At 39.3% G+C, this 20585-nt stretch overlaps 4 protein-coding genes across 4 annotated transcripts; all 4 read left to right on the top strand.

The window, feature by feature from the left end:
• EV154DRAFT_534001 (uncharacterized protein) lies at positions 1-1172 on the top strand. Its single transcript, XM_051604004.1, has 2 exons — positions 1-29; positions 128-1172. The coding sequence occupies exon 2, from the start codon at positions 486-488 to the stop codon at positions 1089-1091; it is 606 nt and encodes a 201-aa protein (XP_051450069.1). The 5' UTR covers positions 1-29; positions 128-485; the 3' UTR covers positions 1092-1172.
• Positions 1173-1898: 726 nt separating this feature from the next.
• EV154DRAFT_181128 (uncharacterized protein) lies at positions 1899-2264 on the top strand. The gene has a single exon (XM_051594244.1). The coding sequence runs from the start codon at positions 1942-1944 to the stop codon at positions 2152-2154; it is 213 nt and encodes a 70-aa protein (XP_051450068.1). The 5' UTR covers positions 1899-1941; the 3' UTR covers positions 2155-2264.
• A 3202-nt stretch (positions 2265-5466) lies between these two features.
• EV154DRAFT_585444 (uncharacterized protein) lies at positions 5467-6741 on the top strand (the record flags this gene model as incomplete). The annotated part of the gene is made up of 2 exons (XM_051606760.1): positions 5467-5496; positions 5562-6741. The coding sequence occupies exons 1-2, from the start codon at positions 5471-5473 to the stop codon at positions 6739-6741; spliced, it is 1206 nt and encodes a 401-aa protein (XP_051450067.1). The 5' UTR covers positions 5467-5470.
• A 6673-nt stretch (positions 6742-13414) lies between these two features.
• EV154DRAFT_585441 (uncharacterized protein) lies at positions 13415-15063 on the top strand (the record flags this gene model as incomplete). Its single annotated transcript, XM_051606759.1, has 3 exons — positions 13415-13440; positions 13506-14929; positions 14996-15063. 3 exons carry the CDS (start codon positions 13415-13417, stop codon positions 15061-15063), a joined length of 1518 nt encoding a protein of 505 aa, XP_051450066.1.
• Positions 15064-20585: the final 5522 nt, after the last annotated feature.

Below are 20585 nucleotides of genomic sequence, written 5' to 3'. Positions count from 1 at the left end.
TTGCTCGTGGCCACATTGATTTCCTCAACCTTCGTAATGATCAATTCCACCGAATGGATAACGTTATTAGTACTTTTGACAAGCTTGGTGAGCTTTGCTCATTGTGTTATAACTGTGAAATACATACCAACTTTTATGCCTATCTCGATTTATTGCGTCAATCCGTTGATGATACTGTTATTGCTCTGGATAACCTTGATCGTACCGTTGTTCCCAGTAACCGACGTACTCGTGGAGAGCCAGCAACAGCAACGACAACTGCATCAGTGCCCAGTCAAACTACTTCTGAAGAGATCTATGGTCTTTCTGGTGAACAATCTAATGGTGCTACGATTCCATACGCCAAAACTGGTGGTCCATTGTGTAATCGTTTAAAGACACATTTGATAGTCCATTTGGTAGAGGATTGTCTTCGATTTGCTTCTCCTGTGCTTCTCGCAACTGAAAAGAACGAGCAATTCAACAAACACATTAGGGCAATTGTCATGAAGACCAACAAACAAAACCCTTCTCGTGATTTGGCTCTTATTAACGGTCGTGAGGTAATGCTGAGAAGTATTGCGATGGGTCTTATTTGGGATAACGCTATGAAAACTCGTGGTAGTCTGGTCAAAACGTGGTTCGATAGGTACAGTGAGGACATGTACTATTCTGCTAATCGGGAATTCGGCAGTACTGAATATATTGCTGGAAAGAAGATTGCTTTGAACATGACGGCTATTCTCGATGTTGACTTGGATTCTCGTGGGGCGCGTCGTCTGCTTGGAAAGGTGGTAAAACTTTGCGGCGATCAGGCTATTGTTGAGGTGTATGAACTTGTTCCCAGGCCAGCCTTCGTGATTCAGGATGACAGTAGCCTCATTTCTGTCTATCAAGCTGACGAAGGTGGTAATCTCCTCACCAAGAAAACTGAAGAAATCTTGGACTTGCTGAAGTATAAACTGACTGTGGTGGAATTACTTGACATGTCTCAGGAAACTGAGATTGACACTGTCAAGTATTCTCTTATCAACAAGTGCAAGTTCGGTACTTTCTGGTGGCTCCATAACACTAATCGTTATTTCAAAATTTTAGAAAATGAAAGAAACTAATCATTTTGTTTTTTTTACATGTCATTTTTTCAAAAAAAATAAAAGTCTCTTCCATTTTGTTATCCAATAAAAATGCTTAGCTGCACGAATCGCTATCCTGACCCCCATAAAAGACGCTAAAGTAGTTTTCAAGGTGCACAAAACCTTCATTCAGTTGTTTATTTCATAACATCTGGCCTTCAATCACGTATTTTGTTTTTTCGCCCAATCGCAAAGTTTTATTTTTTTAAAAAAAAATTCTGACACGGGAATTTACTTTTTGGTGCAGAATTTAAGAAATATTTAAAGTTTTCAACTGGTTGTGTAGCTGGATTGAAATGAAAACTCTGCTTGGTGTACCTCGACGACATCGTGGTGTTCTCTCCGACCTTTAAACAACACATTCAAGATCTCGGTGCTGTCTTCGATCGACTTCGTAATGCTCAACTATCGGTCAATGTGAAGAATTGCCAGTTCGCTAGCAATAAGATAACCTTCCTAGGGTACGTGATTTCCCCTGCCGGTCTACACTCTGATCTTGAAAAAAATCGTGCAGTCTCTGAGTTCCCCATCCCAACAAATGTCGAAACTCTGCGGTCATTCCTCGGTCTTGATGGCTACTATCGATGTTTAATTGGTAAATTCTCGGTGATATCTGCTCCCCTTGACACTCTCCTCCTGAAAAACATCCCTTGGATCTGGTCTTCTATACACCAACAAGACTTTGATATCCTGAAACAAAAGCTAATCATTTGGCCTATTCTTCGGTTTCCAAATTTTTCATCTCTTTTCGAACTCCATAGGAATGGTGCATGTACGGCTGGTATTGGAGTCATCTTGTGTCAAGGTGATCCTAGTAACAATCGCGCGTATGCTGTGGCTTTCGCTTCCCGCTCTCTCTGTCCTGCCGAAAAAAACTATGGCGTCTCAGAAGTGGAAGCTTTGGCTATTGTTGGGGAATCGAGACGTTTGCTCATTATCTCACCGCCACACGTATCACTATGGTAACTGGTCATCAAGCCCTTTAATCCTTGCAGAACAAAAACACGGATTAACGTGGTCGATTAGGTCAATGGGCTCTTAGCCTACAACAACACGATTTTCGGATCATCTACCGCCTTGGCTCCAAGAATGCAGGACCCGATGCTTTGAGTCGTCACCCGGTCGCACCCATTGCTGATGGCTCTCGTGAAATGGTCTGCAATCTATCTACCACCCATTTAGTCGCTGCTCAATTCGCGGACTGTTTCTATCAAGAGATTCGTTCCACTCAGCATCTCCCTCTCCATTATTCCAACGAGTTCGGTGACCTCTTCTATAACACGCGGCCAGTCCTACCTCAATAACTAATGCAAGATACATTTGAGTTACTTCACTCGAATCCAACAACTGGTCATCTAGGAATAGGAAGAACTCTGGAACGATTCGGTTGATTATATTACTTTCCTAAACAGAAAGAATGGGTTCAAAGGAAGGCTAACACAAGCGAAGTATGTCAAAAAGTCAAACGTTCACATACTACTACAGGTTCTACTTCCAAAATACATTCGCATCCATCTGAGCATTCATTTGATACTATTGCTATTGATTCGTTTGGTCCACTACCTGCTTCAAAATCTGGAAATAAGTACATTATTGTGGTTCAATGTATGTTCTCAAGATATGTGATCATTACCGCTATTCCTGAAAACACTGATATCCAAGTTGTCAAATGCGTCAGTAAGGTCATATCGGAACTTGGTGTATTTCGACAAATCTTTAGCGACAACGGTCCACCGTACTCCAGTACTCTCATCAAGACTATCTGTCTACACTTGTCAATAAAGAAGAAACTCTACCCTGCGTACCATTCTCAGTCTAACGGTCTGGTCGAACGATTTTTGGCTACCCTCCGAAATCTAATCGTATCATTCATGGATCTCGACTACCAACAAATCACTTGGGATGAACACTTGAACGAATTTCAACTAGCATTTAATTCAAGTATACATGACTCGACTAAATTTTCGCCTTTCTCACTTGTCCACGGTCGTGAAGCAAGAACACTAGCTACTTCTGATTTCGGCGTGAAGCTAATCCCAGCTCAAGAATATCAACAACTTGTCAAACAGTTCCTTGGTCGCGCTCTAACCTTGGTTCAATTCGAAAACAACAGATTTCAAGCTAACAATGCCATTGCCTTTAACAACCATCGAACCACTCCTGATTTCCCACTTGGTAGTCTGGTGCTTATTGATTTTTCAGTCCAATCGAGTGCTGATGGTAAAAGGTCTCCCAAACTTGTTCCATCTTTCCGTGGTCCATTCCAGATAACAAATGTTCGGTCTCCTGACCGCTTCGATGTACATGAACTTGAAACCAACAAGAAGTGGTCTAATATACATGCAGATCAAATAAAGAAACACCTCCAAGAAAGGAACCTTGGTCTTTCCTCTTAACCACCCGGATATGGTAAAACCAGTGAAGTCATCTGAAATATCCTTGTTATAACCTTTATTCGGAGTATATCATTCAACACTAGAACTTGAAGGCAGTACAACCGCAGTACTACAGCAACATATCAAAAACATATAAATATCAATCAATTATCATTCAATAAACATTATCTTTATTTTCAATCAAAAGTCTGTTAAACAGTTTTAGCGAACGGAGTTCTCGGTATATCATTTCGTCTAACAATTTTCTCGCCAGTCACTTGGTCTACATTTAACAACCGACTTCAATTTTATTTTAAATTCTTATGACGCATTTTTCACGCATGAGCTCGGAAACTCTAGCTTTCTTCAATTCTAGACACTCAAAGTTCGTTGTCAAGTTATCCATAGCAATCTAGATTGTTATATCAGCGTGCTCATAATCAAACCGTACCAAATAAAATTGATGTTCTTTATCTAGTGGGCGAAGTATGATAATGGCGCCAAGATTTTTTTTTAATTCTAAGTATATTTCCTTCCAGGGCATCCTCATTCGCTTTTTTCATTCGAGTGCCGTGTGATAATTTAAGTTTGCGACATTAGCAGTCTGTTTTAATTTCCAACTTTTCTAGTTCGAACAAAAAATATCGCTTAAATTTTCAATTGTATAAGCCTTATATTGAAGAGTTCGTTCATTTTTAGGCAAAACATGTTCCTTTATAACATCTCATGAACTTACTCGCCCTGTTTATTGTCTGTATAACTTAACCATGATCTCAAATCCCTTGTAAAACCTTGTTATAGAAATTAATAGCAGTATCTCTTGTCCGTTACGAAACTCCCTGTAAAACCTTGTACCAAAAATCATTTCAGTATATCTTGCCCGCCACCGGACTCCTTGTAAAACATATCCTTAATCTGCTTCTCAATATTACTCCCGCTTCCTGTCTGACTCAACCTTAGTAAACCTTTTCCCGATCATCTTTTACTTTTATTCCTAATCCAGTCTTCCCGCCCGTGTCAAGCCATAAATATTCCCCGAACCATCATATTATTCAATGTCTACTAAATCCAATTTGTTACTACTCATCAAATCTCAATTACTCATCCTTGCCAATAATCTACTTATGATATCTGTTTCGTAAAGTCCCTTGTAAATCTATAATTGAAACCAATCGTAGTTTCTCTCCTATACAAGAAATGGTATAGATAGATGTTACAGTAGTTACTTATTAGAAAATCGTTATTCTGTATCTTAGTCCTAACCCCTCCCCCACTTAATAATAAACATATTTATTTTAACCAATCGCTCCCCTTGTGTCGCCAAGTAGTTTCTGTGTCTTGTTCCTGTTCCGTCCGTGACACAGTATTTTTGAAGTGGCCATTTCAAATTTAATGTCATTCCTTTTTCACACATTGGAAGATCAGTCAATTTCTTTAAAAGAACGCATGCTTTTTTGGACAATAAAAGGTACTTCTTGAACTTTTCGTTCATAGTATTTTTGCTACAGTCTTCATAAAGAAATGCAAGTAAAACTAAAACTTTTTTGATAGTATATAAAAGCTGACCAAAGCAATTGACCTGGTTTAGTCATTTTCAAACAATTACCAACTGAAGTTCGAAAAAGTTCGACAATCTGATGAACGGACTTTATATAAAATATATGACCGCTTTTCGATACCTTTTTTTAGCTTTTAAAAACTTTTATGTCATCTTTCTGTCTGTCATTCTTCTGTCTATTTTAAGAGATTGGTGCATTCCAGATCGTAAATGGAAAGTCGATAGCCGAATTTTTTGTACGTGAATATTAAAAAAATAATTTATGATTTTGCTGAAATAAAATAATTTGGATTCCGAACACGATTTTTAGGACTAAAATTAATGACATCATCATTTTACGTTGCGCAGTAATTTTCGTTTTTATTTTTTCAAAAAGCGGCGGGTCTTTTTTTTTTCTCTTTCTCCCATTAACGATTCTTGGAAAAATGCTCTCGTATATTCTTCTTGACGAGTAAGTAAAACGAAATCAGTAAATATTAATGCTATAAACACGATTCTAATGTTGACATTTAATAGATTGTTGTGTGAATTAACACATTCGGCGTTTCTCCTTTTGGCTTTTCCCTGGTTTTGGACCAAATTTTTTTTCTTTTTCCTTTGGGAAAAAATGATTTGGTTCTTTTCATCTTCTTCGCTTGCTGTCATTGGTGACAAAAATCATGTTCGTGTAGCACCCGAGCCAATCGGTGATGTTTACGTCTGTTTTGGTAGAGGTATTATACCTCTCACCACCTTCAGAAACAACCCTGAGCTTTTTGCTCAGACCACTCCTTTGCCTGTTGTTTCTCCTGCTGTTGCTCCTCCCCCCGAGGATTCCGTTTGTCGACCCTTTTCTTCTGTTCCTTCTGTGACAACTGTCACAAAGAAGGAAAAAAAATGTTACTCTTTGGATTGTGCTTGCGTGGTCGGCATGCCATGTCTAAGTGATGGTTCTTTGCCTGCTTTTCCATCTGTCCTTCCCGTCCGTTCTCGCGCACCTTCTTTTGCTTTCGGATGTGAAGCCTTGACACAAGCATGGCTTGTAAATAATTCTGGTTCTCTTTCTTGTGATTCCTCGTCTGTTGCCTGTGGGGATGTATGTCCCTCTGCCGTTGCTCCCTGTTTGTCCGTTTCTCCTCTTGCGGTTTCTTCCCTAATTGGGGATAACGCATCCTCGGCGGTTTCTTTCCCTCTCGGGGATAACGCCATTCCTGCGGTTTCTTCCTCCCGCGAGGATAACGCTTCTTTTTCTGTTGCTCCTGTTGCATCAGTCGGCTCTGGTGTTTCTGGTGGTTCTCCACCTTTGCCTTCTTTGACTTCTGTTCCTGTTTCGTCCGGCTGTTCTTCCGTTCGTTCTTCTCCGGTCTTGTCACCAGCTTGCGCTTCTCTTGCTTGGCCTTCTTTTCCCCCTTCTCCAGTGGTGCCGTCCGTTCCTGCTTCTTTCGGTTGGGATTCTTTTCCCGCTTCTCCTGTGTTGGCTTCTGCTTCTGCTTCTCCCGTCTGTTCCTCGGCTCCTGGGTCCCCCGGCTTGTCTTTTGGTTCTTTTGCTTTGTTTGGGGTTGAATTGACCCCTCCCTCCTCTCCTTCCCCCCGTGCGACTTTTGTTTCGTCTCCTAGTCCTTCCTCCCCTCGTCTTGTTTCTTCTCCTCGTCGCCCTTCTTCTCCTTGTGAAGAAGAAAATAATCGTGATCGTAAGAGAATTCGAGCTCGAGATTAATTTCTTTTCAAATAAAAACTAGTCAAAATGAATTTTCTTCGTAGTATCTCCAACGTAGTTACCAAATTTAAATAATTCGGAGGTTTTTCATTAAACGTATGTTAAAATAAGTGATATTTGGTTAAATGTACCGTTGAAAAATGAACTTTTTATAATTTTTGAATCAAATACATTTGTGGCTCTTTTCCTTCTTTAAGTTTGACGAGCGTTCGAAACCGAATGAAGACTTGAAGTATCGTTGTCTCCCTTTAGTTACAAAAGGTCCTAAATGAGCAGTGGAAATCCCGATGATCAAAACTATAAAAACAGCAAGAATAACCAGAATATTAAAATCACCCAAGCCAATCTAAGTCATACGTGTTGTCCCAAAGTAACCGTGAAAAGGTCAACGAAAATTGCTGTCTTTGGCTGAGAAATGACGATATGTGGATATTAAGTCTTTTTTTGCTTTAATTCAATTACGGGTACAGAAAAGAAAGCTTAATGCGTATTTGACTGATATCGGAGAACAGTAGCAGAAATCGTCGAGTAAGAAAGATTCTGTATCTCGTAGAACATGCTGCAGTAACAAGGCTTGAAGACGCAATCACATGTAATCTAAAACATTGATTTCTTTCTGGATGCATGCAAACAAGACCAAAAAAATGAATAGAGAAAATTATGCATAGAATATGAGTGCGATCTATTACCATGTCGTTTCCTGTGATGGACAATGCACTACTCAAAATGCAGTTAACAAAAAACGTGGTGTATCACAGATGTATTAAATCTTAAAAAAAATAGATATCCAATATTAGGAGATGGTAATCATGGAAACGATTGCTATGAAAAATACTGATATACAGACAAACATTATTTCATTAGAGCATTCCCAGAGGTTTCCTAAATTTTCTAAATTTGTTAAATATATCTTTTTTTAATAAAATAAAACTACATCCGTTAATTAAAAAAAAAGTTCAATTTTTAAACGACCAATTTTTTTCTAGAAAATAAATAAATCTGACTTTTTTTAATTTTTTTGCTCCTTTCCCGATAGATTTTTAAAATAATAATGCCGAATGAGCAGGAACAACAAATTCAAAAGCAAAAACAAAAGGAACAGTCCAATCGTAGTAAGCGCGTCCGTGGCAATAACTGGACCTTCGATGAAAAGACCCACTGGTTTAAATCTTGGGTTGAAGTCTCAACCAACCCGAATAAGGGCAACAACCAGAAGAACCCGGACTTTTCGAAGGCTGTCGAAAAAGAATTTGAGATTAACTTCGTCAAAATATACAAACTTCCTGTTACTGAGAGAGCAGAAAACTCTCAACAAAACAGATTCACGATGATTGCATCTGCTGTCGACAGGTTTCGTGGTTTTTTAATACTTGTATCAGAGACCCTGCCCCTAGAGGATCTGATCCATCTGATAGGGTATATAATACACCTGAAAATTATTTGACATATGTAAAGACTGACATGACATTTTTGAAACAAATGGCTATTAGAGACACTGAGATGTATAACACGTCCGAGACGAAGGATAAGAAGCGGTTTATCTTGTTGAAATACTGGAAGGTCTTACGAATGAGTGAAAAGTGGAAGAGCCGTGCCGAGGCCACACAAATCTTTGTCAAGGCGAAGTCAAAGAGAGTTCCCATGAGTTTTTTGGTCGAGAACGATACCGAGATACAGGCTGGTCCTATGGGACTCAAGAGGCCTACGACCATGATGAAGAACAGTGCTTAGCAGAGTTATGATATCCGCAACCCGTCGAAGGAGTTACTTGAGGTCACCAAAAGGATGATCGACTTTGCGGAAGAAGGGAAAACGTTTTTCCGTGACCAGAGCTAGTTGATGATGGATCTTTCGAACATTTTATTCGGAACTTACAGGTATTAAGTGCAGTGAAAGCAGTTGAGAATCCTGGAAGGTCTGAAGGCGGTTGATTCGCCGAAGACACAGTCCCGTCGATTATGTATCCATCATCGAAAGCATTGATGATGGTCAAAACTCTCTGGTCGATGAAGATGGACCAATGTTGGTTGAAGATGAGGAACCAGTTTTGGTTGAAGATAAGGAATTGATTTTCGTTGAAGATGATTAAAAATAAAAATTGGTTTTGTTTTTTTAAAAAAGCATAGTTTATTGGGGGTTTTGTATATTTAAAGGGTTCCACATGTCGCTCCGTCTTTGCCATAAATGTTCAATAAGATCGAATTGCAGCTGATCGTGTGTATCAGCATCTCTGATTGCATAAAAACTTAGCAACGAACTCACCGAATGACGAATTTTGGCGAGACGATGGAGGAGGAGAGAAGTGGGGTTTGTAAGAAACACAAAGATCCAATCCACGTTCATCTTCCACAATCATGTTATGCAAAATAATCCATGCTTCGATGATTGGATGTACAACCTCTTCCTTGAACAGGCGAGAGGGTATTTGGAACATGGCAAAACGTGCCTGTAAGACACCGAAAGCCCGTTCTACATCCTTTCTAACCGCGTCTTATGCCTTTGCAAAGTTCTACCATATAACACGTTAAATCAAAGTAGATATAATAATCAAAGTTTCCATGGATTACCTTTTTCTTTTGCGACTGTAGGTTTGGCAGGGTTTTGACAAGAGGAGCATATCTTGGTTCTATGGCATCTGCCCCATTGTAACCTCTATCATAAGTATTGAGGTTGACCGTGAACTTGACATCAGGCACATCACGTTTGGCCAGGCTTGCAAAATTTGGGAACCGGTGTAGGATAGTGATGTCGTTGAGGGAACCAAGAAGACTAAGAAGGAATGCCAAATCCAATGTTCCTGAGAACCTACAGCCTCCAACATAATGGTTGGTTGACCACTATTACCAGCAAACTAACCATGATGAGCAGTTAGGCAGCTCTTCCATTGCTAATGCATGCAATCAATGGATTCATGCACACCCGGGAAGCCTCGCTCTTCATTGATCGCCAACAAACGATCAACATCTTCTTGCCTAGGAGTCCTTATATACTCCTTCTTCTACAACGTCACAACAGCATTTGCGAATCTTTTTAAGAATTTTCGTGTTGTTGATTTGGCTATGCAAAACGTGCCGTCCATTTCATCCGATCCTACTGCATAAGCCAGTTGACGAATGGCTGCTGTTACTTTATGGAGTGGCGTAAAGTCTAAGACGTTGGCCTCATCATACTTTTGCCCAAAGTAGCTATCATGAGCAGTCACTGATTTGGTGATTCGCAAAAAGAGACTTTTCCTCATTCTGTATTTTCTACAAAAAGCAGCGTCGGAATATTTTGAAGTTTTCGAAAAGTAATCGTTCAGGAGCGTTTCAAGTCCTGCTGTACGTCTTCTCTTGACAACTCGACGTTTTTTGATAACACGAGGCTTTTGATTTTTGACTTTTTTCGTAACCCTTAGAAAATCTTTCATAGCAGTAAGATTCATTTTATAATCCTATACACGGTCATTGCCAAATAGTCTTTCGAAAGTTTACATTGCAGACATTGTGTGAATGAAAATGAAAAAAGTGAAAAAAAGTGAAAAAAAGTGAAAAACAATTATAGGACCGGCACCGAATTGTAATATTTTTTTAACAAACGACTGTAGAAATTTCAAAAAATAAATCTGTCCATAACAAAAAATAATAAATTTACAAAAACATTTAGCAAACCGCTTGGGATGCTCCTAGAGGGTATTTATAGCTACGTGTATCGATCGTATCATTAGTTTTATCATCAATCAGATATAAAAAATGGTTTTATTTTTTGACCCATAAACAAAATCCTAAAATTGAATCAACAGTGACCTATTCGATTCCGCAGTATTACCATGTACAGTATTATCACCTAAAATTCGGACAACTTAAAATTATTTTCAGTCAAGCTCTAAAAAAATTCGGACAAAAAAGAATATTTTTCGACAAGGGTAAAAAATTAATGAGACAAACGGAAATTATTTTAAGAAATATGATAACGAAACTTCAGACAAGTAAAAGATTAAACTACTTTTGATTCTTTGTCAAGGTATTTATCCCAGTACGTTTCAGAGTTTTGTGTGCAACGTTTACAATCGTCCGGGGTAATAGTCTCACAGGCTGCCTCGATTTTAGGGTTAAAGTGCTCATAGTGGAAAGCGAGTCTCATTTGATGTGCTTCTTGATCTTGGATCAGCGTTCATCAATAAGAATCAAAAATGATGAATATGGGGGCATAAATAAAGGCTTATAGCCTCTAATTTTACTTGGATCAACAACAAAATGGGAATGATGAATTCTAAAATTACCCATGACGATATAAAATTCAAGCTTGTTGTGTCTGTCTAGAACATCCATGACATTTCTAACAAATGGTACAACATGATTCACAGTCGTAGCCCTTTTTCGGTTTCTTTTTGTGTCGTCGTTTTTATCCTTTCTTTTTTTTGCTGGCTGGTAAAGGAGACTCTTTTTCAATCTTAGCTACATCATCTAGCTACAACGGCTCTACCTTGGAAAAATTGACGATTCCAAAAAACAGTATACACCCAATAAACCTCAAGTTATCGCCCTTTTGAGTTGGAACAGAACCGACGGCAGGTGTTCCATTGACGGACCAGGCTCTACTTCTGATCTGGTGCGCGTTCAAACCGGCCTCATCCATAAACACGCAGCTAGTCTGGAAGTCTACCACAACTGCTTTCCAAGCGGTTTTTACGTTAAATCGAAGATCCATTGTTCTGTTCTCATCTATTTGCATTGTATAGATTTGTCAGTCTTTTAATGAAAGTCGAATTTTTTTCACCATATTCTTTCTCAGTTCAATTTGGGAAACGCTAAAGCCTTCAAAAACAACACAGTTACTATCTTAATATGTTCATGGTAATACAAGGGTTTGGTGCACTAACTCGATGAGATACTTAGTTAGCTGTGTCATAATCTCATAATTCTTTGCTCGCTTTGCCCGCCTATTTTAGAAGGCTTTCTTAAACCGCGGATAGGAGTCACGGTTCTATCACTTTTATTTCTTTTTTTAATATTTCATAGGCTGTAGACCGTGGGATAAAACAGGTTTTGGATTGTTTATCATAAGCTGAAAAAAAAGTTCTAATAATAACGGGCCAATAGGCCTTATAATCTGTTGTTTAATGTGAGCTTAGGTTAATTTGACTGTTTTCCGCATCATTCTCAACTTCTTTCGATCCACTTTCCTGTTCCATCTCATCATATACCAACATTTGCTGTGGTACAGTCCAATCGTCGGCCAACAAAATTAATTTACCAAACATTGTTGGATGGTCCTCAATCACATCCATCCCATCGAAGACTTCATCGAAATAAGATTTTCTCATTGTTTGGGATGGAGATAAAATGTAAATTAAGGTAACAAAAGAAAATACTGTTAGAACTGTGTATATCTTTTATTTCGAGAAAATTTAGATTAGGGAATTCTACTAGCAAAAACTACAGGTATTTATACTAAATGATTAGATGGCTTTCGGATAATATATGTGACGCGTTAGAGGAATATGATATAATGTTATACGCAATGTCTGTTTAAATAAATATGTTATGAAGTAATTCCTGCCTTACAAAGTAAAGACAAAGTACGTGAGGATCTAAATTCATCTCCGCAGGTGACATTACGTAAATGCCAAAGAGAAAGTTTAGTGCGTGTAATATTCAGCAACCGAATATTCCGCCTATGGGATTGTATTATACTTTTATGGTATTATAATATTTTACTCGTCACAAGGCGAATCACCTTGTGCACAGACACCAACGGTTCTGATGATAACAAATGGGGCGAAGTGTGAGCCATGAATATTTATACATGATCATCCATTATTATGTAAAATGTGATGATTCTTTTATTATAATCTATGACATCCTCAACACTCATTACAAACGTGTTTGCTGTGTTGTAATCTTTTACTTGCATTTTGACTGTTTTTTTGTTAAACGATACTTTGACATTAAGAAGATAATGATGTCTGTCAAAAATTTTTTTATTAAATAATCTGACATTTGTCTGAAAATAATTTTTTTAGTCTGAATTTTTTGTTCAGCTAGTCTGAAAATAATTTTCAGTTATCTGGATTTAAACTGATAATGCTGCCCCTTTTAATTTGGATAATGAATATCCTTTTTACCTGAAGATTCTGAGACGTGTTATAATTACCTTTTCAAATCGGATGAGACATGTTTAAATAATTATTTAAATATTTCAGAATAAGAAAAAGCAAAATTCCATTCGATATTGCAAAAATACGAAACCATAAAGATCTAATAAAATTGGTTTAATTTGATCCCTAAGAAGTAAGGACACATTCCTGCCATCGACATAGTTCTTCTTTTCGAGTATATTTCTTTGTAAAATCACTTTCCAGATTCAGTCTTACAAAAGCAGCCAACGAAGTTAATTGCCTTTCTAGTTACCGAGATCAATTTGTTTTCCTAAATAATAATAAAAAAAGCAACCCATAATGTTGACGGTTGTGGCGAAGCAGTTGAATGCGAGCAACTGTGATTTACTGGTAGTCGTCTCTTTCTGATTTATTTAATTGACGGAATAAGAATTTTTGTGACTTAGGTCATAATCTTTTTGCCAGCAAAATATATCAAGTCATAATTTTAGTGGCTTAGAAAAAAAATTTAAGAAGAAGGGCTTGTTATATTTCTTTTCTTTTCCTTTTCTTCCCTATACCAGTCTCAAAAAAATGCTAGTCCAACTTTTCTTCGACGAGTAAGTATAAGACATACATTTACCATGTTTCGTATAAACCTGATTTTAACTTTGACATTCAATAGCTTCATTTGTGAATTAACACATCTCGCCTTTCTCTGTTCGGCATTCCCTTGGTTTTTGGGCAGATGTGGTTTTTATTTCGCTTGGAAAAAATTTGTTTGTTTGCTTAGTTCCTTTTGGCGTGTGGTGACTGGTCTTCGACCAAGACATCGTACTCCGCCAATGGCAATTGGCGAATTGTACTTCTGCACCGGTGAGGGTTTTTACCCCGTCAGCATGAGGGATCGAGTCGCTGTTTCGCCCTTGCCTGCCGTTTCTTTCCGTTCTTTTGTTGGTGCTTCTGCTTCCGCTCCTGCTTGTTTTGCCCCGGCTGTCTCGTCGCCTGTCCGTGAGGTTCCACGCCTTACATTTTCGTTTGCTTCTCCCTCTCCCACAATTATAAAAGCTAAACGTAAGTGTTACTTTATGGACTGTGCTTCTGCTCTTGGCTTGCCTTCTGTTGATTGTGGTCTGGTGCCTTCTTTGCCTCCCCTTCCCCAATACGACCCTTCCATGCCTGCCTTTGCCTATGTCGGCTTAGTGATCAGTCGAGCATGGCTGGTTGAGAACGTGACTTGTGTTCGCTCGGAGCCTTTGCTTGCTGCTTCCGTTGTTTCTTCTTTGCCTCTTGGTGGGCTGTGCTCTGTTGGTTCTTGCTCCGGGGCTTCGTCCTCGGTTGGCGACATGGTGTCTTCTCCTGTGTCTGCTCCTGTAGCTTCGTCTTTGGAGTCTTTAACTTCTTCGACCTCTGTGGAGGTAATGGGACGTTCGGCTTCCTCTTCCTTTGTCTCCGGTGTTTCTGGGTCGTCTCCTGTTGTTGCCGTGGAGCTCTCTGCTCCTTTCGTGGAGACTTCGCTTGGTTCGGCTGCTCTGTCTGAGCCTTCGGCCCATAATGTCGCTGAGATTGTTTGTCCTGTTGTTGTGGCTGGCACTGTTGCTGTCACTACAGCCACAGCTGTACCGCGGCCTGTGGCCATCCCTCGACCGTTTTCTTTGCGTCGTCGTTCTGGTGCTGGTCGTTCTGCTGGCGCTGTTGTTGCGATCTCTCCTGCTGCCGTTTCGTTTTCTGGTGCTCGTCTTTCTCCTTCGGAGAATGTAATCTCTGGATTCAAGAGAAATATGCCTCCTCCCCCACCACCAACCTCTCGTCGTCGTCGGCTTTCCTGTTGTCCTCCTCCGGACAAGGTGTCTGTTGCTGTTTCTTCCGTCCCTGTGGTTTCTTCCGTCCCTGTCGTTTCTTCCGTCCCTGTCGTTTCTTCCGTCCCTGTCGTTTCTTCCGTCCCTGTGGTTTCCTCCGTCTCTTCTGTTCCTGCGGTCGGTGTCGTTGAGGCTTCCTCAATCTCTGTTTCCCCTGCGCGTCCCATTGCCATGCCGTGCGTGGGCCATTACGAAAAAGCCAGGGAGAAACAGAGTTTGAGGGACCTCTTCGACGCTGCCGAAAAGGAAGGTAGGATATTTTTATTTTTAAACTTTGTTAAAAACGTTTAATTTACTCGTTGTATCTATTTTGTAGAAGAAGAGGAGTTGAAGAAGGAGCAAGAAAAGAAGGAAAAAAAATCTCTCTTCCACCGAAGAAAATAAATCTTTCTTTTTAAAAGTATAATTCAATGGGATGAATCACTATAGATTTTTTTGATGTTTGTTTGGGTATTTTGTACATATTTTTAAGACGTGACTTTCATATGAAGTCATTCTTTGCGAATGCTTGAGATTGTTTTTATGAACATCTTACTCAAATGCCGATTACGACTCATACAAGCAATAGTTCGGCGTTTTTAATTCGTTTCAGATCATAAAGAAAAGCTTATTATAAACAACATGATCGGGTAAGATTAGTTGGATCAGACAAAATGCATTCCGTCATCTTTTAACTTAGTTATATCTTACAAATGAGATACGTGAAGCAGAAAACACTAGGGGGTGCCAAACATTAAAAAAATCATTTCCTTAATTTTTAAAAAACATTCCCGGGAATTTTTCCCCAGCCAAATTCCCTAAACTTTGCGGGAACGATTTTTTGTGCCCGAGATTTTGCGGGCAAGAAAAAGTATTCCCGAGAAATCTCGGGAAAGAATACTCATTTTCTATTCGTTGTTGAGAAGGAAATATGACGTGAAAATGTAACATTTTATTTATTTTATGATAATCGAAAAGCATCAAATCGCATCTGTGTTTGCATTATAAAGTTTTTCTAAGTTTTTAACTTACCTTTTTTCTCCTTAAATTTCTCTGAAACGTATAATCTAAAATGTCTGATCAAATAAACAGAAACACTGGTGGCGGTCCTTCCAACAACGATTCCGCAGATTAAAGCCTTGATAGAACCAAAACTACACCTGGTCAAATCAAGGCTATGATTGGTTTCTTTGAGAGTAATCAAGACCTTTTTAAGATATATCTTGGTGGACAAAAGTCGTCCGCTCCTTCAGCTGGTAGTCAGATAAAAAAAAGAGAGATCATTGAGAGATTGTTTCAGCAACTTCTGGCAGATAAAGTAATTCCGTCTTCCTGGAATTTCAAATCGGTTGGAAAACGTTTTGAACGCCAACTCGCAAAGTATCGCGATGTAGAAAGAGATATGAACTCTACCGGTTTTGGCTTGACTACAGATGACATTAAACGTGGACTGACCTCCATCGAGATCAAGTGTGAACATTTGTGTAGTTGGATTTTCTCGTTTGGCTTCTCTGCATGGTGTTAGACCAAACATAACTCCTTATTGTGTGGCGTTCCATGGTGCCCCTGGTGGTACCGAGTACACATACTCCAACAGAGTAAGGCCATCATTAGCTGCAATTGAGGCACAAACTTTTGCAGTTTTTGGTGGTCAACAAGAGGCGATTGAAGAGGTCAGTCGATTGTTGGTTGGAAGTGATGCAGCTGAATCTTCAACAAGATCATCTGCTTCTCTTTCCTCTGGTGCTCCTTTGGCTGCTGGTGCTCCTTTGGCTGCTGGTGCTCCTTTGGCTGCTGGTGCTCCTTTGGCTGCTAGTGCTCCTTTGGCTGCTGGTGCTTCTCTTTCCTCTGGTGCTCCTTTGGCTGCTAGGTCTTTGTCTGTTGCACCTGTGTCTACTGAGCGTTCTTCCTCTTTCCGTTTTTCTTCTGTTGGGCCATTCTCAAACGAACCTCTCTCTTTCCCTCGTCCTGCTTTTGGTGAAGCTTCGTCTGGCCAGCCGTCATCTGTAGAAGTACCAGCTACCAATGTTGCTTCTTCTCCTCTGTTGGTTCCATCTAATACCCAGCCATCAAGTCGCACACCATTATTTGAATCATCATCAGAGAATAATTTGTTCGATTCCTTTTCTTTTGATGATGGTGGAGATTTTGATGATGCTGGGTCGTATCATGCTGTGGACCATGACAACGATGTCAACAGTGGTAGTGCTGCTCGTGCTGGTGGTGGTGTTGGTGCTGGTGTTTCTGGTGTTGCTGGTGGTGCTCGTGCTGGTGCTGGTGCTGGTCGTGCTGGTGCTGGTGGTGGTGCTGGTGGTGGTGCTGGTGGTGGTGCTGGTGGTGGTGCTGGTGGTGGTGCTGGTGGTGCTCGTGTTGCTGGTGTTCGTGGCGGTGCTGGTGCGGGTGCTGGTGTTGGTGGTCGTGGTCGTGCTCGTGGTCGTGCTCGTGGTCTTGCTCGTGGTCGTGGTCGTGGAGGTGTTAGTCGCGCTGGTACCGTTCAGCCTGAAATGCCAACGGCTGATCGCATCCGTGTTGATCCCGATCACGCCATGAGAAACAAGAGGATCAAAAGAGACTTTTCTTCTGAGTATCGCGAGGCTCAGTTGAGAAGGGACGAAGTATTGAGGGAAAATAGTCAGAGGGAGTTCGATTTGGGTATGTCCCAATTGCTTGTTACTTGTCTGACAACGAACGCCTTCAATACATCGTCATTTACGGAAATTACCAGACATCTGGCTGATTTTCGTGGATCTCTGAGGGATCCTGTCGATGATGATGATGTATATGATGATACAGAGTATCTTTACAATCTTGATAATGATGAAGATGAGCACGACGACGGTAATCCTTCAACAGATGTAGATTAATATTTTTTTCTTTTTAAATAAATTTTTTTTTTCCTCTTACAAATATATTTACATTCATTGTTCAGAAACCTTCACAGCAAGGACGCAATCCAATCCTTTCAACACAAATGCACATTATATCAACTCAGTTGGTTTATTCATTATCATATCCGAAATGTACTGCATAATCTGCTAAAACTACTTCAGCAACGGAATTCCTCCAAGTATTCAATATACGGCTGGAAACACTGTTGACGTTGTCAAATGACTCCAGCAACACCACGTCTAATCTCGACTGCCCGACGTCAACATCCTCATAAAAATCACCGTCAAAATTGTCATTTTCCAAGATCAAATAGTTGTGCAAAAGACCGCATACATGTACCAATTCATGTATTCTCATGATATCCTCCTCACAATTGATCTGAATCGGAATGTTCTTCAAGATTCTCCATTTTCCCTTTAATACACCAATGGTATTTTCAACAGCAACTCGGGCGGAAGAGTGAACCCTGTTGAAGTCTTCGCACTTCACCGAACTTACAACCTGGGGTCTTCTGTAAGGAGTAAGCACAAATGGATGAAGAGCATATCCGGAATCACCGAGAAGGTACTCATGGCTTGCAGCATCGCCACATGTGAAATACTTGGCTTCTCTATTAATCATGAAGCTAGCATGCTCTACACATGTGGCATCACACATCGATCCTGCTTGTCCTGATTGGAAACCCAAAATGATCTTTCGTTCATCACAAACAACCTGACAGTTCACAGAATAGAACCCCTTTCTATTGTAATAGGATTCGGGGCAGTCGGTAGGCTTTTGAGAAAGGCGAAAATGGGTGCCATCGATGTATCCAATACAATTACGAAAAAAGTGCTGCTTTTTGATGGCTTCAGCTGCTCTTTCTCTTTGTTCCTTGTTAGGCCAGCTCATCAAGTGTTTAAGGTTGTCGGTGATTGCCTTAAAACAGCGGTTGGTGTAGTCAGTGACAGAGCCTTTGCTGATTCCAAACAAAGTTGCAATCTGCTCAATGCTGTTACCAGTTCCATCGTGACTTAATCGTCTCAAGGTTACTGCAAGTTGAACGTGAACATCCCTTTGAGGAATGAAACTCTGGTTGTTGAAGACTGCGTGACCTTCAATCAAGCGAAGGAGCTTTAAGAACGAGTCCTTATTCATTCTACAAATCTTAACAAACTCTTCGTCATTCCACTCGAGGAAATACTCGCGATACTGGTCCAGTTTAGGAATGCCAGGTCCACTGTTGAGAACACGTTTCGTTTCTAATCCACTCAAGAGTTCGTGCATCTCTTCCGCTTCTTCTTCATTTTCAATGATAACATTGTGCTTAAGCAAAGACTTCATCTCGTTCAAAGTTTGTTGTCTAATAGATTGTTTGGGCATTTTAAAAGTTGAAAATAAAAGATAATATTTATAAAAAATGGTTTAAAGTGAAAAGGGGAAGCTAGAGCTGTATTTGGCTTATGACGAGTTTTCCCAGCCTAAAAAGATTCCCGGAACTTTGAAATAAAATTCCCGCGATTTTTGAAAAAATTTAATGTTTGGCACCCCCTACTGTCTTTGAACTGTGCGTAGACTATATTGGGGTCTTACAAGGATCATGTTCAACGACTACGAAATAATTGGATATTTTTTAAATGTCGCTTGACAGATTTAAGTTTTAAGTCTCCTAGTAATTACATTGTTGTCATAGTTGCAATTGTCTAAATTTATTCATCAAATGGAACGTGACAAAAAAATTTAAATCGAGGAATCTTCGTATATGTCTGGCTTTTCTTGAAAAAATATCTGTTTTTTATATTTCCCTCTTAGAAATATTTCAATAAAGCCGATTTTTCATAAAATTGTTTTTTTATTCGCGCCTTTAATTCGAGTTAACAGTTAGCTGCTTTCTTGTGTTTCCCGAAATTATTAGTAACTAACTTGATTCTGCTCTCCAAGTTCATCAATATGGATTTTCACTTGTAATATGTAATGTAGGGATGAAAAATAACGATTATGTATAACATATACTGTGAGTCCAGTGCAAAAACGTTATAATGTGTTTTGTTATACTTTTTTATTGTAAAATAATAATGAGATACCGTCTGCGTTTGTAGTTTTGAAGAGTGCTATGTATTATTTGTCTTTAATAAAAACTGGCGTTGAAGATTAAACGTTGTATTTTGTTAAAACTTGTATAAGAATTTGTTGATTGTCTTTGCAAAAATTACTCAGATTTTAGATTGTTTTGTCACCAAACAAAGAGAAACTGATTTCGCAAAGTGCATAAAATCAAAATGCATATACGTTCAATTAACCTGGATCGTTCAAGAACGTCTTCATGCTTTTGCAATAGATGATTTTCTTATCATTACACATAATATTTAACTATAGCTACAGTTCGAAAGAAACCGAATAATTAAACCAATTGAAGATATTTTGTGCGGGGGACAATGTAATTTTTAAGATTCTTAGTTTCCGTTGGGACGGCAGTAAGCTATAAAAGAATAGTTTACTATTGACTTGTCAAATGACATTAAGAGATGGAACGGTCAACAATCGTTTAAATCCAAAACATTTTCCCAGATTTTCGTACTACCATAAAATGAATTCAATTTGGTTAAAGAGTTTTCGAGTAATGTCGTGAGTGCATGGTTGCAAAATCACAATTGCAGTTTTTTCTTGTGATACATTGTATTACACTGCAACGTCGGAATTTGATTGAGGACCACGTCATTATATACCTGAGAAAGACTTTTATTTATTTTTTATATTTTAGCTCCCTAAATATCAAATTTTTCTTTCCTCGACACAGAAGTAGTAATGTCAGAATTTATTCTAAACCGCCGTTTCAAAAAATCAACATTAGTTGGAACAGGATTTTATGGCTCCATTTATAAAGTTAAATCGTCTGGCTGTTGAGATTCACTTTTTTTTTTTGTCGCTAATCAAGATTCCAAATTAGAGGATTCGATCTTAAGGACAAGCGAGATGTCGCGATCAAAGAAGAATTGTTGCCTACTAATACACCGGAACTATGGAGAGAAAAGCTTTTTATGGAATAATTCGAAATCAAG

Source organism: Mucor mucedo (assembly GCF_025094135.1).
Source record: "Mucor mucedo strain NRRL 3635 chromosome Unknown EV154scaffold_304, whole genome shotgun sequence".
Lineage (NCBI taxonomy): Eukaryota > Fungi > Mucoromycota > Mucoromycetes > Mucorales > Mucoraceae > Mucor > Mucor mucedo.
The sequence above is the reverse complement of the archived record's forward strand: the minus strand, read 5'-3'. Positions and strand labels throughout refer to the sequence as shown.